The sequence below is a fragment of the Prionailurus viverrinus genome, chromosome D2, assembly GCF_022837055.1.
Source record: "Prionailurus viverrinus isolate Anna chromosome D2, UM_Priviv_1.0, whole genome shotgun sequence".
NCBI classification, from domain to species: domain Eukaryota; kingdom Metazoa; phylum Chordata; class Mammalia; order Carnivora; family Felidae; genus Prionailurus; species Prionailurus viverrinus.
In genome coordinates this window covers 63,899,198-63,921,346 of record NC_062571.1, presented here as the reverse complement: position 1 = coordinate 63,921,346, position 22,149 = coordinate 63,899,198, and the positions used below count along the sequence as shown (strand labels likewise).

Sequence of the window (22,149 nt, the reverse complement as noted above, 5' to 3'; positions counted from 1 at the left end):
GGGCTTTTCAGATTCTTTAGCTAATAATGCTTCCTGGTAGGAAGGACCATTGAGAAGGAGATAGGGCTATGAAACTCCTGCCATGCACTGATTTCCAGCACTGAAGACAAACAAACTGTATTTGATGGAAAAAAAATATATTTTTAAACCAATACCTATGCTTACTGAAGATCACTTAAAACAAAACAATTGTAAATACTCAGTAGTTGTTTATATAAAATATTGTAGAAAAACAACAGAAATTTCAGAAATGAAACTTTCTTCTCTACTCAAAAGTAGTGCAAAAATATTTTTAGGCCACACGATTGTTTTTTGCTTTTGTTCTCAGATTCTGACCACTAACCCAGCCTCAAGTCCTGGGTGTTTGTTTGCTTATCCTATCTCTGACTCAAGCGGTTCATTTTTAAATTATTATTATTCAAGTATAATCAGCTTTCTTTGTTATATAAATTTTAGGTGTACAATAAAATGATTTAACAATTCCACACATTTCTCAGTACTTATCAAGATACAAGTGCTCTTAATTCCCTTTATCTATTTTACTCATCCCCCTCACCACCCAGCTTCCCTCTTATTTTCTCCGTATTTAAGAATCTGTTATTTTTTGTGTTTTTGTTTCTTTGTTTTCTTTTTTAAATTCTACAAATTAGTGAAATCATATGGTATTTGTCTTTCTCTGACTCACTTATTTAAATTAGCATTACACCCTCTAGGTCATCCATGTTGTTGTAAAAGGCAAGATTTCATCCTTTTTTATGGTTGAGTAATATTCCACTGTGTGTGTGTGCACGCACACGCGCATACACACACACACACCACATCTTTATTCATTCAACTATCAATGGACACATTTGCGTTGCTTCCATATCTTGGCTATTTAAAATGTTGCAATTGGGGCACCTGGGTGGCTCCGTCAGTTAAGTGCCCGACTTTGGCTCAGGTCACGATATCACAGTTTGCAAGTTCGAGCCCTGCATCGGGCTATCTGCTATTAGCATAGAGTCTGCTATGTGTCCTCTGTCCCCCTTTCTCTGTCCTGCCCCCCCTTCCTCCCTCCCTCTCAAAAATAAACATTACAAAAATTATAAAAATAAAATAAAATAAAATAAAATAAAATAAAATAAAATAAAATAATGCTGCAATAAATATAGGAGTGCATACGTATTTTCAAATTAGTGTTTCTGTTTTCTTCAGGTAAATTACCCAGTAGTGAAATTACTCAATCACTCAATCATTTGGTAACTCTATTTTTAATTATTTGAGGAACATCCATACTGTCTTCTGTATTATTTCTAATATGAGATACAATTGGCTCTAAAATATAATCACATAATGCTTTAAATACCATACTCCCCAAAATTCTATAAGGTCCTCTTGAACACCATACACCTATTACAATTCGAGTACCAATGGTCAAAACTACATCATCTGGAATTTTGTTAGAGTTAACGGAAAATTCTAAATAAAAACATATCAACAGCAGTTCACCCAGGTTATTTGAGGATGTTTTAATTTTAGAATAACTAAACTTGGGGACCTGTTTCTTTCGAAACATAAAGTGAATCTAATAAGACTTGTTTGATTTCTTGAGAAATAGCATGAAACAGAGAAGAACATAGGATTTAGCTAGACTTGTATTTGAGCTCCAAATTTCTCTGTTATGTGACCTTAGTCAAGTAGCTTATGTTTTCGTCTCATTAAAATGCTCGTTTTCGTCTCATTAAAAAGTCATAGTAGCAATGCTGATGTTACAGAGCATTGGGTCCGGGTGGTACCTGTGTAAATTCAAGTGCGAGAACCAAAGGACACCTTGCAAAGGCTTTTTTCTTTTTTAATTTCTTTTTTTTTTTTGCACTGCTTCACTTACAGATGGATTCTGATAGCAGTTCCCAAAGAAAGGCTCAGAAATATTTTAAGCAGTACCACCTACAATAAATGAATGAAAAACACCCAAAGCTATGACTTTGTAGACAGGGCTCATTTGGATGTATAAGCTCTGGTTTACTTGCTAAAAATACCATGGGGACTACTTAACTGTGGGGTACAAGATTAACAGCAGCAGCAGCAATAGCTACCATATGGATGCCTACACCACTAGGATGAATGCCTTACCTACATTAATGATGTAGATTAATTCATTTATTCCTCTCTAGCAACCAATGAGATACATGTTATATTATCTGTATTTTACTGCTGAGAAGGTTAAATCATAGAGATTAAGAAAATTTCCCAAGGTCAAAATCTGTGAATATCAGAGCTGAGATTTTTGTTTCCAGACTAGTAAATGTTAGTGGAATTACTGAAAGAAAAATATTCATGCTATAATTCTTCTTCTTTCTCCATTGTGAGGTTTCCCAATAGCAGACAAGGGTCTATTACAGTTCAGAGAGACACAGGAGAGAATAGTATGACATGCAAGGGCAGTGTGCCTCCATGGAGTCAGTCTTCAGAGGGACCCAAGGAAGACTGAAATTCATATTCAGAATATTCAAGCTGACATCAATATGTCACGCAGCATAATCCTGAGGGGTCTATGACAATTTTTCTGGGTTGTGGTTAATAATTGAAAATTATTCTTCCCAAGTGTGAAAATATCCTCTGTTTCCAAAGGGTCAGAAGTGCCACAGGTAGGACCCTGACATTCAAATTAAATTCCATTCAGCATATCCCATTTTAATGATTCTCACTGAGGTCAAGCTTTCCAAGGCATGTGTTCAGGGATGCAGAGTAGCTAGGGAGCAGTCATAGCCATCTAGCTGGTTTGCAGTTACCAGTGATAATGCTAGCAGAAAGGGGGGAACAAAACATGGGTTCCAGCACAAAGCAAGCTTCAGGAAGAGGATGAAATGAGGCTGAATGAGGTTGCTGGGGAGGGGCAGCTGTTCTGCATCCATATGGATTTACTTCTGTTATTCGACACCAGAAAAGCCCAAATGCAACTCTGCTGCTGTCCTGCCAAGTAGAGGGTGATGCCTGAGCCCTTAGCTTTGTCTTTTAACCTGGAATGGGTTATGAAAATATCTAAATTGAACTTCACCTTTTGACTGTCCTGAGAAGGAGGAATTCATCTAATAGGGATCAGTGTGGGATCACTAGCAGGATCCCCCCTCCCCAGAATTGAGATACTTTTTTGACTCTCCTAAAAGGGACAATGTTTAGGGAATATGGTGCAACCACTTAATTCTTACTATGGGATAGGCACTGAAGAAAGTCTAAAATTCCTGCCCTCATAGCACTTGTAGTCTACAGGGGAAAGACAGACAATAATAAAGCAATCAGAAAACATGATCACTCCATGTGGTGACTAATACTAAGACAATGAACTAGGGTGTCAGAGTGTCAGGGTGTAGGAGAGATCAGGTGGCCTCAGAAAGCATTTCTGAAAAGCTGATGTTTTTGCTGAGATATGACTCATCCAGAGGTTCCAGCCATGCTGAGATCTGGAAGAAATTCTGCGTTTGCTATTGTCTTTGATAGGCATAAGCCTAGATTAATTAAGGTACAGAAAGGAGACGGTAGTGTGGCTGCAAAACAGGGAATGGGGGCAGAATGGTAGGAAATTAGGGCACAATGGTAGCAGGCCAAATCGTGTAGAGTAGAACAAGCCAAGAAAGGAAGACTGCATTGTATTTTGTGGGAGAGAGGAAGCTACTGAAGTGTTTCAAGCATAGGAATAGTAATATATGATTTGGGTTTTCACAATCTCATTTTGGTTGCTGTCAGGAGGATAGGTTTTAGGGCAACAAGGGTGGAGGCAGAGAGAGTTTGTAGATTGTGGGAGTGATCCAAGTTGTGGTCAACATGGGCAGAGGTACTTTGGGTTAGAACGTGTTCTGGAGGTGAAGACTCACAAGGACTTGCAGATGGCCTGGGCCTTAGAGGAAGGGGAAGGGGAAGGGAAAATCAAACTCTCCTGAGATTTTGACTTAAGCAACTATATTTTTTATTGAGTTTGGAAAAACTGGTCTGGGAAGAGGGGTTCAAGAAGAGCTGAAAAAATTGCTTTCTAAAGTAGAAGATTCAGGAAGAGCTCCACTTTGGTCACATTGGGTCTGAAATCCCTACTAGCAATTCAAGGGGAGATAGAGGCTGCGTATGTACATGGACACACATGTCTCCATCTTAGAGGACAGTGAGGTCAGAGCTGGAGGTATATATTGGAAATTTGTGAATTATTGGCTAATAGGTGAGACTTAAAGTTGTTCTTTGTGGTTGTCATTAGAGGGAGAAAAAAAATGATGAAAGGAGAGAGTACACATGGAAGATCACAGTTTGAGCTAATGTATCTGGAGGTAGCTGTCCAAGGTGGTAGCTCTCTGAGCTTTGTCACTGCTCAGACCAACCTCTCTGGTACTTGCCCAGGGATGCTAACTGAAGATGACAAGTTTCCTCAGACATATTGCTCTGACAGAACAGTGACCTCCCCTGTGAAAATATCTCCTCCTGTCCTCCTTCCAGGGGTACAGGGTTACCCTCGGGCCCAGGAACTGAAACAGTCAGGCCCATAGGCCAGCAAACACACCTCCCACCTGTGGGTCATGACTCCCCTTTCCCCAGCTCGATCTTCATCCTCACCCCCCAACAAGTAAATGTCTGCTTGAAACTGACAATGAGATGCCATGGGACTCACCATTCAAAGTCCCAGTCAGCACAGACACAGGGCTCTGAAACCACTGTCCCTGAGGAATCTCGACCTAGGGCACACTGAGCTCCTGGCTTGCGTTTCTTGAATATTTTTCTTTCTCCCATGACGCAAGGCTCCCCCTTAGAAAGAAAGTCCATGGTGAGAAAGGAAGAAAAACACAAAGAAGGTGAAATAAACCAGCTTCTCTATAGGAAGCACTGGCCTTTCCATTCTCTTTTGGTCACTCTGTCTACCAATCTCATCCCTAGTAACCATTCAGGAGTCTCAAGGGAAAAAGGGCCAGTCTTTTACTACAACACAAGAGGAACACCATGGAGGAGGTGCTGGCTCATCACTACCTCCCACCCAACTTAGCCAATGATGTCTATTTCATTTTGTTTCTCTTCCACCTCTGGAAAGAAGGCAAAAATTCCAAGTCATTGTCACAGACTTACGAATTGCCCAAATGACTTCAACAGAAATTGTGGTGGAAAAGAATCAAATTCTGGCATATTTTTCATATCATCTTCAGAGTAAAACTGAAGTTGGCCTGAAAAGTTCTCTCTCTATGATAAATAATCATGCCCAAGTCCTTATTTCCAGTCAAGGGCAAAGAAAAGCGGAGAAACTGGTATAAATCACATGATCGCAATGGTTCTGAAGAATGCAGAAGTCTTACCTATGCTGCAAAGCAACACATATCTAGAGGCACTCACCCCAATCCCTCACCCTTTATCTGTGGCCCTGTTTCCAGGGCTCTTGGGGATCTCACTGCAGGCTGGCCTGACAAATATTCTCACCCTCCCCACTAACAGGTGAGATGATGAAACCACTGAAAGTCCTCCTGGCTGTCTGGGTTTATTTCTCCACAGATAGAGCAAAGGCCCGAGGTAATACTTGCCCCCCTCACCCCTCGACTATTCAATCATCTCAATGGGTTGATCAGGATCACAGGGTGAAAAATGGTCCTTAAATACCATCTTTGCATGCTTGACCTGTGTGTGTGGACTCCAACCCTTCCCCCAAATCCATCACTATCTTCAGGTGCCCCACTACCTTCTTCCTCCAAATAGGAAGGTCCAGAGATGACCAAATAGGCCTTGTGGTAGTTCCTTTTCCTAGAAGCCAGTATGCCCCTACCACATGGTATACCTGATTGAGCAGGTGCCAGGTCTGATAGTCTTCCTTGGTGCAGTGTCGGCTGAAGATAGATTTGTAGTCCACTTTCACCAACTGCCATTCAGAACGGAGGCTGAAGTGGCCGAAAACTCTAAGTGTTTAGGGGAGGCAGGGGAGAGACAAACAGAGAGGTCCCACTAGTCAGTCACTAATACACAAAGACTGGAGGGAGAGAGGACTAAATTGCGGCCTGGACTCAACAGGTTCTTCCAAATTGAGGTCTTGGAAGGTCACCAAGGAGAAAGTCCACCATTTATACAACTCTAGCCAACTGGCATGGTATTCATAGTGGGTTTAAAACTAACCATTTTTTAATTGCAAAAGTAATATATGTACTTTATAGTAAGCAATGAGAACACAGAAAGATATGAAGAAAAACATCACCCAATAGTTCAAAACCTTACACAGAAAGATATGAAGAAAGAAAAAAATCACCCAATAGTTCAAAATCTTACACTCAACAGGTAGAACTGTTGTTGATATTTTGACATGTAGCCTTCTTGTTTCTCCTTAATGCAAGCACAGGTATTTTATCTACTGATGTCTACTGACAGGGACTCAGTTTCCTCATCTGTAAAGTAAATGTGTATGTGTATGGTGGGAATGGGGGCAAATTAGCTAATCTGAAGTGTGGCTGCCAGTTCCAAAATTCTGACAGAATCTAAGTGTGCTTTAGTTGAAATTCCTATTGTTTAATTCACATGAATAACACCCTCCTTTCCCTTCCCTGAAAAATCACAGTAGCCCCATAAAAGGAACTCATATTTATGTATAGTAAAGAAACACACCATCTATGTGACTTAATCAATACTGACCTTTTCAAAGCCCAGTAGTTGATGGCCCTATACATATGAATGACCAATGGTTTCTAGAAAAATGGAAAAAAAGACTGATCACCCATACTCTACTTGGGTGGCATGTCTTATAATTACAATGCAAGATATCTATCATAGTGCTATAAAGAGGAGACCAATCACTCTGGGAACCTAAACCAACTGAAGTCTTTCAAGGCATTGGATGGATTCCATTTCAGCAAGACTTAATCATTTTATCAGCCCCGGATTCTCATATCCTTCCAGTCATACGTTCTTGTGGTGACACCTAAGAGACTACTCCTCAAGGGACAGTCCCTTCTTCTTTCTGAAGGATGAAGATGCTTTGCGAGGGGTGGAAGTTGACTAAAATTGTGAAATAGATGAAGAAATAGGACTGTTTTGTAGATCGTACAACTTATATATTACACCTTGAGAAATGCCTTTTAATGTTCTATCAATTTAAAAGTTAAATACAACTTTTTATAGTCTTGTCTAAAAGATCAAACAGACTTTGGGGTGCCCGGGTGGCTCAGTTGGTTAAGTGGCCGATTCTTGATTTTGGCTCTGGTCGTGATCTCATGATTTGTGAATTAAAGCCCTGTGTCAGACTCTACACTGACAGTAAGGAGCCTGCTTGGGATTCTCTCTCTCCCCCTCTCTGTCTACCCCTCCCCGACTCATTCTCACTCTCTCTCTCTTCCCCCTTCCCTCCCTCTCAAAACAAATAAATAAATAAATAAAAACATATAAAATTAAAAAAAAACAGACTTTGAGGTGAATAAGTCATAGGGATAACAGGCACTGCATAGGAAATACAGTTGATGATACTGTAATCATTTTGTATGGTTACAGGTGGTAGTTGCACTTGTAGTAAGTGTAGCATAACGTATGGAGATGCTGAATCACTATATTGTACACCTGACACTAATGTATCATTGTGTGCCAACTATACTAAAAGAACAAAACTAAAAACGTATGATCTTTATAAGAATCTTAGCTCAGTACTGAGTAGCAGAAGCCATGGGGCTAGAATATCTTGGGTTGTGTGGTCAATACCATGTGGAGCAGAGTGAATGTAAGCATCCCTCCCCTAGGCTTACTCTGATCTCTTGCATTTTTGCTGTATTCATCGGTCTCCAAATCCCATACGTCCATGCCAGGTCACCATTGAGGTACTTTCACCTTCTAGTCCTGATTCATTTCATGGAGAGTTCACTAGTCAGTCCATTTAAAATCTCTAACAAAGCAGTTATGTCTTTTTTTTTCAACGTTTATTTATTTATTTTTGGGACAGAGAGAGACAGAGCATGAACGGGGGAGGGGCAGAGAGAGAGGAAGACACAGAATTGGAAACAGGCTCCAGGCTCTGAGCCATCAGCCCAGAGCCTGACGCGGGGCTCGAACTCACGGACCGCGAGATCGTGACCTGGCTGAAGTCGGACGCTTAACCGACTGCGCCACCCAGGCGCCCCCAAAGCAGTTATGTCTTAAAAGTTTCTACTTATTTGAAGAGAGAAGAGTTAAACTGAAAGACTGTTAGGAGAAACAAACAAACAAAAACCACTGGGAGAAGACCTTGATGAATGTCTTCTTCTGTCTCTATCCAACCTTTCTAAATCTTTTCATATTCAAATATCACCTCCTCTAGTCTTCCCTGATTGGAATACTCTGAGTAGAAGAATAATAGTGATGCTAAACCAAACACTTCCACCTACTCCAAATAGTTTACAGTTATTTCATGGATCATAAAATACATCATGTCTGATTAATGCCATTCCTTTCCATGGAAGGATTACTGGACAGACAGAAGAGGGAAATATGAGGCACACAATTTACCTGGGTATCAGCAAGGCATCTGACAGTAAAATTATGTGACTGAACAGTACCTAATTAAGGCATTAATATCGAAGAGGGGGGAGGGCATGAGTAGTCAGCTGCAAGGTTCTGCTGTCTGCTCTTTCCTGTTCATCATTTTTATTAATGACTTGAAGACATGAAAATAATGGTCATCATTGGAAATCACATTTTCTGATGACACAAAGCTGGAAGAAACAGTCAATATGCTTGATGGCAGAATCAGGACCCAAAAAGGTCTTGACAGACTGAAGGGAAAGGCTGAATCTAATAATGTGAAGTAACAAAAAGATATGTCAGGTCCTTCCCTGGCAACTACGTAAGTATTGAATAAAGAAAATGATGCTTGATGCAGTTCAGGTTAAATAATAATAATAATAACAACAATAATAAAAAAATAATAATAATGTGGCATCTTAAGAGTTTTCATACACAATGTGATTAATGTAAGTAAATACTTCAGAGAAACCAAAAGTACTTGAGATGATCTTACAACACATTAATTACGAATTCTGTATATTATCAAGAATGAAAGAGGCAATATCCAGGCCTATTCTACATTAACTAGATCACAAAGAAAAAGGCAGCCAATTTTGGATGTCACCATTCAAAGATACACACTAAATGTCTCAAACTAGAATACATGTATGGGTTTTGGTGGTCATAGTAAAGTTTGAATCTCCAGAAATTTTAAATAAAAATATGCATTTACTGGAACATGTGTATTTATTATGGAGAAATTACATATATTTTATCATATTTTTGAAGTGATTCACAGTTCCTAAACCTTAAGGACCATTGAAATAGACACTACATAAGATGACATACTGTATTGAACAGTGACTCCCCCACGGGACATGAGCATGTTCTAGTCCCTGTAACCTGTGAATGTGACCTTATCTGGACCTTTGCAGACATAAGCAAATTAAAGATCTTGAGATGAAAACATCCCAGATTATCAAGGTGGGCCCTAAGTCCAATGACATGCATCCTTGTAAGAGAAACATGCAGAGAGGAGGAGGCCACGTGAAGAAAGGGCAAAGACTGGAGTTATGTGGCCACATGCCAGGGAACACCTGGAGCCCCTAGAAGACGTAATATGCATAGAAGGAATTCTTTCCCAGTGCACTAGAAGGAGTGCTACCCTGTTACCACTTTGATCTTGGACGCTAGCCTCCAGAACTGTTAGAGAACTAATTTCTGGGTTTTTGGCCCCCTAATTTGCAGCAATTTTTTATAGCAGCCACAGGAAATTAATACAGATGGTGATGTGATTCAAGACCAATTTTGGAGGTGGCTGGGTGGCTCAGTTGGTTAAGTGTCCAACTCTTGATTTCAGCTCAGGTCATGATTTCATCGTTCATGAGTTCAAGCCCCACATCAGGCTCTGTGCTGATGGTGTGGAACCTGCTTTGGACTTTCTCTCTCTCTCTCTCTCTCTCTCTCTCTCTCTCTCTCTCTCTCCCCGCCCCCACTCATATGTAGGCTCTATCAAAATAAATAAACTTAAAAAAAATCACTTTTCACCTATCTATCCAAGAAGTGCTATAAAAACTATGGCTGGTTAACTGGGAGATGACTTAGGAAGGGCAGGGGAGGGGAAACCAAAAAGTGGGCCTTCTGGGGAGATCACGTGAGTATAAAAAAACTAACAAGATAGAAAAACGTGAAAGTTTACAAAATATGAGAGAACTTTCTAATAGATAAACTTGCCCACAGAGGAAAGGAATGCTCAAGAGTTAGTAAACACAGAACCTCAAGCTCAGGCTTCACCATCTCCCAGGGCTGCTTTGGAGGAGGATGCAAGCATCACCCAAGTGCCCAACATAACTGACCCTGACCCTCTAAGGATGTCCATGTTGTTGGTCCTCCCAACTCTCTGGGATACCTGTTTCCAGTCTCAGAGAGCTCATTTCAGAACTGACCACAAAAATAGGTGCCAAGTTAGGACTTGGGGACTAATTCAGCCTCTGTCTTCTGCAATCTTGCAAGGCATATCCTTTCATCTATATTTCTTTGGCTTCTAGCCCAGATGTCTTTACACTGTGTTTCCCAGGTCCTTCCTCAAACTGTAAATTGATACAAAAATATTTTTACTTGGGAGTGTGCTAGTCTGCTCTCCCATGTGATCACTTACGTTTGCCAGATACAAAATTTTAAACACTGAATGTCAGGACTATAATCTTTGCTCATTTTCTCATTGGACCCCAACTAAGATCAGTGGACCCTAACTAAAACCCCTTAGGAACTTTCAGATAGTAATGTACTCCCCATCTCTCTATCCATTATTGGTTCTGGGAAGAAAAACGTTCAATATGGGCCCCCGCCTATGGGACATAAGTGACTGAAATGGTCTCTTGGATGTATCTGGCTTCCCTAATTCCATTCAATATTGCATTCATTCACAGTTCTTCTGATTGGAGCCCATGGAAGCCAAGGAAATGACAGAAATGCAGCAAACTTAGCAGGAGATAAAATAAGGACTAATTTAAAGTCAAGCATTTATCATCCCTTTTCCTAACTACCCTTAGAACAGATGTTAAAATTCACAATAGGATTTGTAAAAGTGAGAAGCCAGCATACAAAGCAGGATGACCATCATGAGAAACCATGTACCTTACTCTGGGATGATAATCACCCACAAGGTGGATTAGGAATAGAGAAAGCCCAGACTACTTCTGATTAACAAATAAAAAAACTTAATTTCCCAGATAAAAGTTTCTTATTCACTGGAAATGCTCCTCTAAAGTTACAGATCTCATCACCAGTAAGTAGGCACTGCATATTCATCCCATTTGTTGTAAATTTTGGGGGAAACAAAGTGGTTTACATATCAATTTAATATGAAAACCCAAGAGAGGTAGGTAGGGTGAAAGAACCCAAGACATGGAATATCTCTAAAAGGATAACGTGATTCCAAAATCAGGTGATACTTCTTTCAGAAAGACTTCTATGACTGTTCCAGCAACACTGAACTGTTTCCTCAGAAGCTCAAATGGTCCTATTATCTCTAGATAAGAGGTTCTCCACTGTTCCATCAGAATCACAGAGGGCTTGTTAAATATAGATTGCCTTATTCTCTTACTTTCTTATTAGTATGTTTTGGGTGCCTCATTGCATTTCTTTCTTTCCTTTTTTAAATGTGTAGTTATTTATTTATTTATTTGTTTGTTTGTTTATTTATTTATTTAATTTTTTTTAAACGTTTATTTATTTTTGAGATAGAGAGAGACAGAGCATGAATGGGGGAGGGTCAGAGAGAGGGAGACACAGAATCTGAAACAGGCTTCAGGCTCTGAGCTGTCAGCACAGAGCCCGACGTGGGGCTCGAACTCACGGACCACGAGATCATGACCTGAGCCAAAGTCAGACGTCCAACCAACTGAGCCACCCAGGCGCCCCTGTAGTTATTTATTTTGAGACAGAGAGAGAGAGAGTAGGTGCCACTTAGTGCAAGTGGGGGAGGGACTGAGAGAGAAGGAGAGAATCCTAGGCAGGCTCTAGTACTGTCAGCACAGAGTCCTCTGAGGGGCTCTGTCTCACCAACCACGAGACTGTGAGACCATGGGATCATCACCTGAGCCAAAATCAAGAGTGCTAATGACTGAACCACTCGGGTGCTCCTGATTATTTGCATTTCTAAAAGCTCCACAGATGATGCTGATGCTGGTCCCAAGACTATCCTTTAAGAAACATAGCTCTAGACCCCTTATCTAGAATTTAATTTTCCTACCTTTGGTCAAGTTTGTGTTAACCAATTAGAAAGCTCCTTATGGTCTGGAACACTTCTTATGCTTCTTTTTCTTCTTCTTTTTTTTAAAGATAATTTATTGTCAAGTTAGCTAACATAGTTTCTACAGTGTGCTCTTGGTTTCAGGGGTAGATTCATACGGTTCATCGCTTATATACAACACCCGATGCTCATCCTAATAAGTCCCCTCCTCAATTCCCATCACCCATTTCTCCTCTCCTTCACCCCCTTCCCATCAACCCTCAGTCTGTTCTCTGTATTTAAGAGTCTCTTATGGGTTTGTCTCCCTCTCTGTTTGAAACAATTTTTTCCCCTTCCCTTTTCCCATGGTCTTCTGTTAAGTTTAAGTTCCACATAGGAGTGAAAACATGTGGTATCTATCTTTCTCTGACTGACTTATTTCACTTAGCATAATACCCTGCAGTTCCATCCTCGTTGTTGCAAATCGTGGGATTTCATTCTTTCTCATTGCTGAGCAGTACTCCATTGTGTACATAAATCACATCTTCTTTATACTTTTTGCATGCCATAAAGCCTTTCAATGGTAGTTGCTTGATAAAGAAACACTAATTGATTATTGAGGAACGAGGAATTCTAGAGTGTGGTTTCAATCTCAAGTCTTTGGCAAAAAAAAAAAAAGATAATTTCTAGCATGCACAAATCCTCTATCATCCATAGTCCCACTTCCTTGCAATTACCAAGGTAAACTATTTTGACCCTCTGCTGCAGAAATGTATTCCTAACCCCACTTCTTAACTTAAAGTGTATTTTCGCCAACATATAAACAACCTATCATGTGAGATAAAGATGTGGAAATCCTGAAAATTCCACTGAACAACAAATGTTCATTACCATCACCATCACTCCTATTGCTGGAACCCCCAGAGATACACATCCAAGTCCCTGCTCATCAAGAGCTTTTGACAGGTTTGGCTCAATATCCCCTTTTTAAGATACATACTAACCTCAAATTCAGGGCTTTGCCTTTTGTGTGTGTCTGTGTGTGTGTGACATTTTACACAGAGCCTTGGATAAAGTAGATACCTCATACATAAATAGAAATGACTGGAAACAGGTAGCCTGCCCGTTAGTTCCCTCGAAGAAGTTGCTCCTGACCAAAGCAAAATTAATGAATTCTCTAAGCCATTCCTCACTATATGGATTTTCAGGAAAAATCAATTAAAATTTATTACTTCTGTTTTTCTTTTTACCTTGTCACCTGGATTTTTTCACAAGAGTTTTTGGCTTAAGATTCACCCTCTTCTTTGGCTCTATCAACCTAAAAGACTGTCTCTTCTTTTTTTTTAAACTCCTCTGGTATCAAATGTCTAGATTACTAATGTGACTCTGGTCAGAGAGTGCCCTCATGTGCTCCTGTCCTGTTGCTTGATTTTTAACACGCAGATGGTTTAGTCATGGTGACAGGAGTATGAGGCAAAGAAATAGAAAATATCTTTCCCTATTCCTGGTCTGCCACTAAATTAGCTAAATAACCTTGAGCAAATAACTTCATCTTTTAAACCAGCAGCTTCCTTATAGAAGATGACTTTAATCAGTGACACATATACTCAAAAGATGGAATGCAGAAACAGTCTAGGTGGAATGTGGCCCTTTTAAGATAATTTCCAAGAGTTTATTTTCTTTCAATCCTTATGCCCACCTCCAGGTGTACAAGCCATCTATCTCCTGGTGACCCCATACACAAAAGATTTATCTTTTAGAGTCATTCGTCTTTATCTCCACTGGCACTTCTTCCATAAAACAGATGCTCATTAAACAGTTCTGGGTTGATTAATGGATAGAATTAATCCATCAAAGTCATTCACTTCTTCAAAATTGGAGTAATAGCTTTATCTGCCCTTATTTCTGGGCCAAAGAACACGGTTGATCTGTGTGTCCTTTGGGGTTTAGAAAGACAAAAACAATCTTGAGAGAGAAATAGCAGCAGCTTCTCTGTCCTTTGTTATCCTGGACTTCCACAAACAATTGATTTTCTGGGACCCTAACATACCTTCTCTTACCCACCATCCAGACTTGAGTGAGACTTCTGGGGAGGGGAGTGATTAATCTGAGGGAAGGAAGTGGTTCTCAAAAATAAAAAGAAACTTCATTAGAATTCCATACACATAAAGGTTTAGCTACTCATTAATTAAATGATTTCAAAGGGGATCTGGTTATATAATTGCTATAATTTAGGTGGAAACAATGCCACACTAAATGTAATTAGAGAAGCAGGCTCTGTGAAGATGTTTTTCTCTTTACAGGAGAGCAATTCTGGGTCACCTGATTCTCCCCTGCATAGTTCTTTTTCCTGACCTCCAATTATACCAACCTTTATACACGGTTGTAAAAGCTGAGAGAAGATTCTAGGAGAGAGTGGTTGATCACAGTCCTTCAGAGAGGAAAAGGACAAGGATTCAATACTAGAAAGAAAGGCACTAGAAATGTACAAAAGAAAGAACAAATGATGCTTGGGGTGGTCCGATTAAGACTTTACTGTGGACTAATTTTTGAAAGAACATCTGATTGAACTCAAGTAAGATGATACAGTGTTGTCATCGACCTGCCCCAGAACCTGCCCTTTCCCTTATCTTCCTCAGGGACTCTTACACCTGCATCTCGAGCTCTTCTAACCACTAATTCCCCCATTTATATCTGCCTAAGGAAAATTTTAAGAGAAGAAGGCCAAAGATGACTTGACAGGTCCTTCCTGACTCTCCTCTCTCTGTGGCTGACTTAGCCAAGTTCTCAGTCATTAGGCTAGAAACCTGTGTGTCAGCAGAAACCCAGTCCTTGACTTGGTCCCCTCTCTTAATCTCCTGCCTGACACTCATTCCTTTTCATTGCACTTGTAAATAATCTCTCATATTCACCAACTCAATGGGAATCCCATTTCCATACCCTGATAACAACAATGGCTACCACTGATGGCTATATTTTACAGCATGCTTATCATTTTCCAGGGACTCTGCTAAATGCTTCATGGTTTTTATAATCTGGAACCCCACACACATTCCCTGAGAATCATGGGTATAGTCATTTCATGTAAAGAAACTGAGGCACTAGGTTCATTTTCAAGATCAAGGTTGAACTAGGATTCAAGTTGGCATCCATGTGAAGCCAACTCTTACTGGATGCTCATCCTCCTGCTGAAGAATGTAATCTAGGCTCTCGTACTTACTGCTTACTGCCTCCTCACTGGTTTCACTTGTTTATACCATATATCCATATTCATGAAACCAATTTTCCACCAGCTTCCAGATAGTTGTCTTTGAGCATGATTCCAAAGACACTACATGGCTGCTCAGAAACTAGTTACAGAATAAAATAGAGATCACATTCCTAGAACTAGCATTCTATCCCAAATCTGGACCTCATAATTCTTTTCCAAACTGTTCTTCCTTCTTCCCTCTGTTCCAACCAAACTAGTCTAGTTTATTTTCCACAAATGCCTACTCTACACAGATGCTTGCATACATGTGCATTATATAGATATGCTGATGATAATTGCTGTGGAACACTTAGCAGAGTTCCTGGTGGTGCATGTGCATGTTCATACACACACACACACACACACACACACACACATTTTACTAATTCAACACCTTTTTTTGCCGTGCTATTTGCTTCTTCATTCTCTGCCTGCCCCAATCCCATTCTAAGCCCCCACTGAAATGTCACCTCCTCTTAGAAACATTCCTTAGATATTGCAAGTGTAAGGGATCTCTCCCCTCTTCTAAGCTTTTGACGTCCTGTATGAGCAGATGCTGATTTTCTCCCCCAGAAACAGAGGCTTTTCCTCAGTTTCTCTAGCTTTCTGCTTCAGTGACACCATATTCTCCTTTCCTTACTGGTACTTCTGTAAGTGTACTTCTCACCTAACTCTTCTTCCCCTCATTTCTGACTGTGGTAACTTAAGTCTTCGTCTTCTTGGTTCTTACACTTGACCTTGGCAATCGTATTTATTTCTGTAATTTCAAACTCTTTGTAAAAAACTCCCAAGGTACCTACTCTTGTCCTTGAACTTTCATAAGCTCTAGTCATGACTATCAGGATAATACCTTTGAATTTGATTCAAAAGCCACCCTACAGTAGCCTCTATCTATCTTTGTAATATTATCTCCTGCTCTCCTCCATGTTACTTGCGCTCAAGCATAATTCTGTTCATTCCACCAAAAGCAGCATGATTTCCTAGCGCCTGATTTTCCTCTGCTTGGGGATGCTATTCCCCACATCTGATTTTGTCCAATTCCCACTCATTCTGCAGGTCTCAAGTCAAACAGTAGAGGGGGTGATGGGAAATAATGCATTGGAGTGAAAGGAAAGGAGGGATAGTTTTTCAAATCTAAATATTTCATAGTGGCTGTTTAGATTTCTTCTTTAAAAAACAAAACTACCCCCAAATGACCCAGGCTTTTGTTTCCAAACATATGATGTATTTTCCTTTATTTTCTTTATCATAATTCTATTTTAATATTTTGATCTAATTATACCAATTAGACCTCAATTATATCAGCTCTTTGAAATTAGTCCATAATTTCCATGGGGCCCAGTGTATGGTCAATTTAAAAAAAATTAAATGTTTGCTTAAAAAATATATATTCTCTATTTGTTGAGTAGAAGTTGTATATAGGTCTTTTAAATAAAACTTACTAATAGTATTCACACCAAAATCATACTCCTTGATTTGACTCCTTGTTTGACTCCTTGTTCTATTAATTTCCATGTGAAAATTATTAAAATATTTCCTATGATACTGCAAATATTCCATATCTCCTTGAGTTTTTTGTACATTTTTGCATTATGTAATCATAACACTACAGATTTTGAGATTATTCTATCTTCTTGATAGATTATTCTATTAGGTTTAATTCAAATGCTAACTTTTCTATTATGTTTTCCTTGATATTTCCTCCTCTTCCACTCCTTTCCTTAAGAAGAAAAAAAATATCTTTCCTCTGAATTTTTGTAGCATTTTTTCTGTACTTTGGGTATTACCCTTAGTACGTCCAGAAGGTATCAAAATTAATACACTATGTACATAAGTGTGTTATCCTCCTTGCTAGATTTTAAACTCTTAAAAGTTTGCAACTTATGACAATCCATCCTTGTCATATATTTATTGTCTGAGAGCCAGCAGAATGAACTAGTTAAACACACAGGTGTTATTATCAGATAGGGCAAGATATGAGTGCCAATCCCAGACTCAATGAAAGTCTTTACACACATTAATTAGACTTCCGTTTTCTCATGTGCAAAATGAGGATAATAACAGTACCTAACTGAGTGCTGAGGTTTAAATGTGTCATATATTTATAGTGTTTTGTATAAACTAAGAAGTAAATAATTTTAAATTATTAATATTTTTTATGTAATAGCATCTAATTATGATAATTTGCTTTATGTCCTTTGCTGGATGACTGAGAACTCTATGGGCAGATAGTGTACCTTTTGCTTTTATATACCCATGATCTCTACAAGACTGCAAACAGTAGGCTCTCTAGTAGAAGTCAGTCAAATAACAATAATAATCAGGAATATCAATATTTGTGATTATTTATTGAACCCTTACAGTTCATTAACCACTTTGTATGGATTATGTCATTTCATTTATTATTCTTATTTAACAGATAGGGAAACTAAGGCTCAAGTTAAATAACTCATCCAAAAAGAATTATAGAGCAAGTAGGTGTGGCAGCCAGTCCAACTTAGGCAGTTGCTGCTAATATTATAACACAGTTTTCAGCACTGTGCTTTTAGCAAGGCCCATATCTCTTTTAAGTATCTCATGATTCATTAGCAGTCATGGACTGCATAGTTTGTCACTGAGGTTTGGGCATGGGGGTCCCCTTAACAACAGCTCATTATAGGCTTCTTGCACAAAAGACAAAAACCCCATGAGATATATAAAACTGAAAGTCCAATTGGAGGAAGGAAGAAAAATCTGCAGAGAAGATATATCCAGAGAGCTTCAATTATGACCCAATTTGTCTCAAGTTCTAAAGCATCAACTATGTGGATGATTATGTACTTGAACCTGAACTATGACAATCTTTATTGGTTCTGCCTCTATTTGGGAGTCCTTTGGGCATGAAAAAGGACAAATAAAATTATAAAGTCTTAGTCATCCAAGGGTCATTAGGGACAAATCATTGACCCAACCCCTTCATATGCTGGCTAGGGAAAACAATGATGTAGTGGTTTGCTCAAGAACACAAAGAACTAGGACCCAAGACTCCTGGAACCCAGCTCTTCCTCCCACGTTGACTACCTTTCACAGGAAGCCTTTGCAGCATGCAGGCTGAGCCGTGATTTGCCAGGAGTGACAGTAGTGCATTACTGGAAGAATGAAGGGTACACCAGAGATCATATTCAGGGCTGTGGCAAACAAGGAAGTCTTCAGCCAAGACTTTCCTTCTACATTTTGCTGGCTTTTCCTTCAGGCTTCTGTGTCTAAAGGATGCTCCAGGTTTTCCAAACTCTAGCCTGCCAATCTGGAACTACAGATAAGTGCTCCAGGTTCTTTTAAGAGAGAGAATTTTTCTTTGATTTGTTAAGATATAGCATTCCTCTGTACACTCTACTGAATCAAATGAATCATCAGAATGACACAGACAATGATATGCCCTGGTTTCTGAGGAAGTGAGCCTGCTTTCCTCCAAAGGCAGCTTAGCTCTTCTCACTAAGTTAGGTGAAGGTCAGAGATCCCATAGGTGAAGGTCAGAGATCCCAGAGTGATGGAGTCTAAGTTCAGCTTCACAGGTAGCTGGCAACCGGGCTGGAGGGTAGACACAGACCTTCAATTTATAAATGAGGGAGAAGGACTACGGTTACCAGGGAAAAAGAATTTTCCCACTGGTCCAGGTGTTACCTCCACATGGATATGCAGATAAATGTTCCCTAAATAAAATATTCTGCAATAAGCTAGTCTGGCTACCGACAATTTCCCCTATTGACACACTGGATTTATTTCTCTAAGTAAACAGTTAAACCTGCTGTGGATTCCTGTGAGTCACACACCATCTTCGCTGCCAACCCCAACCAGGACTTAGAATTAGCCATTGCTAGGAAACCGCAAATCCCAACTCAATCCTTTTACTCAAGCTTGACTCCTTTCACTGGCTGGATGTCATTAATTTGAGAGCAAATTATTAGAAACCTGGAAAACAGTTCTGAAATGCCTGCAGATTTATGATGAAGTCATTTCACAAAAGGTCACAGGCAACCCTGCTATAATTAAATCTTTCATTAATTTTTAAAATACACAATAACTTACAAATGCATCATAAATTAACCAGATGACCTTGAAGAAATTATTTAGAGCACTGCTTCATCAGAAGCCACTATCTAGCAATTTCCTGAATTTTTATTTTATGAGTGGGGTTTGTCTATTTTCCATTCTTGTTTTTGATTGGGTTCCAGTAGCCTATTTATTTGAAATTATTTAGTATTAATTTACTCAGGGCATTAGTTAGCACTGAAAAGTGATGGTGGGTAGTTAAGACTCTCCCTTCCTTTAGGTCACAACCTCAAAAGTAGAGTGTGACCTACAAAATCACCAAAATATAATTAAATGCAGCTCCTTTCATTATCCAGGAGATACTTTTTTCTCGTATGTATATTTTGATAAATTATTTCCCTTTTCTCATTATCAAAAATTAGAAAACTATAAAAAATGTATAGATGAGAAAATAAAGGACCCATTGGAGGTAACCACTCTTAATAATCTGTAATGTTCCTTTCAATTCATTCACAGTGTTGTTTTTTCTCAAACTAAGATACAAGTAATAATGAGAAACCACAGCCAGGGTCAGAATTGCTGAAAGTTAGAGGTACCCTGAGGTTTATAGCAATCTCTCCTCTCTTCTCCTCTCCTCTCCCTCCCCTATCTCATGTGTGCCCACATCACCACTACCACCATTAAAAGCTCACAATCAGATTATACAACAGATTCCATAGCATTAGACCTGAAATAAACCTCATACAAAACTGTTCTTTCTTCTGTAGGGTGTGGAAGAGACTTTAGAACATAAACTTCCTATCAGAAGAGCCTTTGACTACCTTGTGTATGTCTTAGACCAGCTCCTGGAACTCTTAGAACAGTGCCTATCTTGTAGTGAGCATGCAATGCATCCTGTTGAATAAAGATCTAATAAGTTCTTGTAATAGAGGCTTGATACATGTGGTTCCCTGAGTCCTTTTCTAAATATCTAGTTCTCTGTGGAAGGCCCAGGCTCCCCAAGCCTTCTCCTGCTTCCTGCCCCATAAGCCTTCCTTTCTACTTCCATGGAGTAAGCTCCTGAGGACCTATTTCAAATCAAAATGGAAAGAGCAGTGTTCTGAGAAGGCCAGCCATCAGCAGCCCGCAGTTGTTGGTCTCCAGAAATTTAGGCCACATCCTTGGCTACTGGTGTGTGTCCATGCCACCTGATTGTTTTCCCATTAGGGTGTAGATGGGCTTAGCACTAAAGGAGGTCAGCAGCTGCCTCAGAATTACACTGAGTGAAAGTGAGACAGGAACTAGACCTTAATAGAAATAGGCAGGGGATCAGCAGCAAGGGATCCTGCACACAGAGCCTGTATTAGCTGCATGATGCTCCGATCTGTGAGATGGCAGACAGAAGCAGGGATTAGCAGGCTTGAAAGTAAGTCCTGGAAGAGGCAGAGGGTGGAGGGGAAATTGAGAAAGAAACTGAAGGTTTAGCATTGGAACCGACAAGGCAAAGGGAAGAGAGCTGATTTTTTACAAGTATTTAAAGACTCTTTCTGTGTCCAAACAACATTGATTCCTTTCTCAAATCTTAGTTTTGACATTTTAAAGTTGTTTTTTTTTAATTTTTTTTCAACGTTTTTTATTTATTTTTGGGACAGAGAGAGACAGAGCATGAACGGGGGAGGGGCAGAGAGAGAGGGAGACACAGAATCGGAAACAGGCTCCAGGCTCCGAGCCATCAGCCCAGAGCCTGACGCGGGGCTCGAACCCACGGACCGCGAGATCGTGACCTGGCTGAAGTCGGATGCTCAACCGACTGCGCCACCCAGGCGCCCCCGACATTTTAAAGTTTTAAAATTTGAAATTTTGAGTTTAAAATTTGGAATTTTAAAGTCTGTATCAGTGGGTTAGAAACCAGTCATCTGTGGACCTGTGAAAGATGAGTCAGGAGTTGGTGGATGAAGGGGGACCTAAGAGATGCAAACAAGGAGATGATGGATGTTCAGGACAAGAGGGACTACATGGGAATAGAAAGAGCTGGAAGAAAGGAGAAGGAGTGTCACCTGGTTTTCCCATGGCATTATATTTCTCAGCCTCCAACTTTGTGTCAAATTCTGAACCAAGAGATAAAAAGAATCCTAAAGAGAATAAAATTCAACCCCTACCCTTAAATATTTGCCAGTCAGTCCAATGGTATCATTCAATCCCTATGTATCTGATGACTACCAATCGTGCACAAGCCTCCATGTCCACGGCTCTGGGAGATGATGAATAAGACAGTTGTAAACTCTATGACTCTGATGGACTAAAAAATCCCTCACACTCCCACCACCAAAATGACCAATGCGTAAAACAATTAGAAAACCGTGCAAAAGTAAAGATGATGATAACAATACACCATGACCCAGCAATTCCACTTGTAGGTCTGTAGCTCTGAGACTTCTATCTAGGCACTTGGAGGCATGCACAGAGATACAAGAATACTGTTTGAAATAGTGTAAAAAACTGTTTGAAATAAGCTAAAGGTCCACTGATAGGAGAATGGAGACATAAGCAGCACATATTCATATCATGACAGAATGCCATACAACATTAAAAGTGTCTGGACCAGATGGATATGCCCCAAGATAGATAATATTGAGTGACAGACTCATGTAGGAGAATGATAGCATTTATATAAAATTATGCACCTTAAAAACAAATAAAGCAATAC

The 22,149-nt window shown here is 39.7% G+C and overlaps 1 protein-coding gene across 1 annotated transcript in view; it reads right to left on the bottom strand.

Annotated features, from left to right (window-relative positions):
- Window positions 1–22,149, bottom strand: part of SORCS3 (sortilin related VPS10 domain containing receptor 3) — a 597,388-nt gene that overhangs the window by 44,324 nt on the left and 530,915 nt on the right. The window contains exons 15-16 of the mRNA XM_047826472.1: window positions 5,777–5,894; window positions 4,631–4,764 (exon numbers count right to left, since the gene is read on the bottom strand). Of these exons, the coding sequence (XP_047682428.1) occupies window positions 4,631–4,764; window positions 5,777–5,894 (252 nt within the window). The remainder of the gene's footprint in view (window positions 1–4,630; window positions 4,765–5,776; window positions 5,895–22,149) is intronic.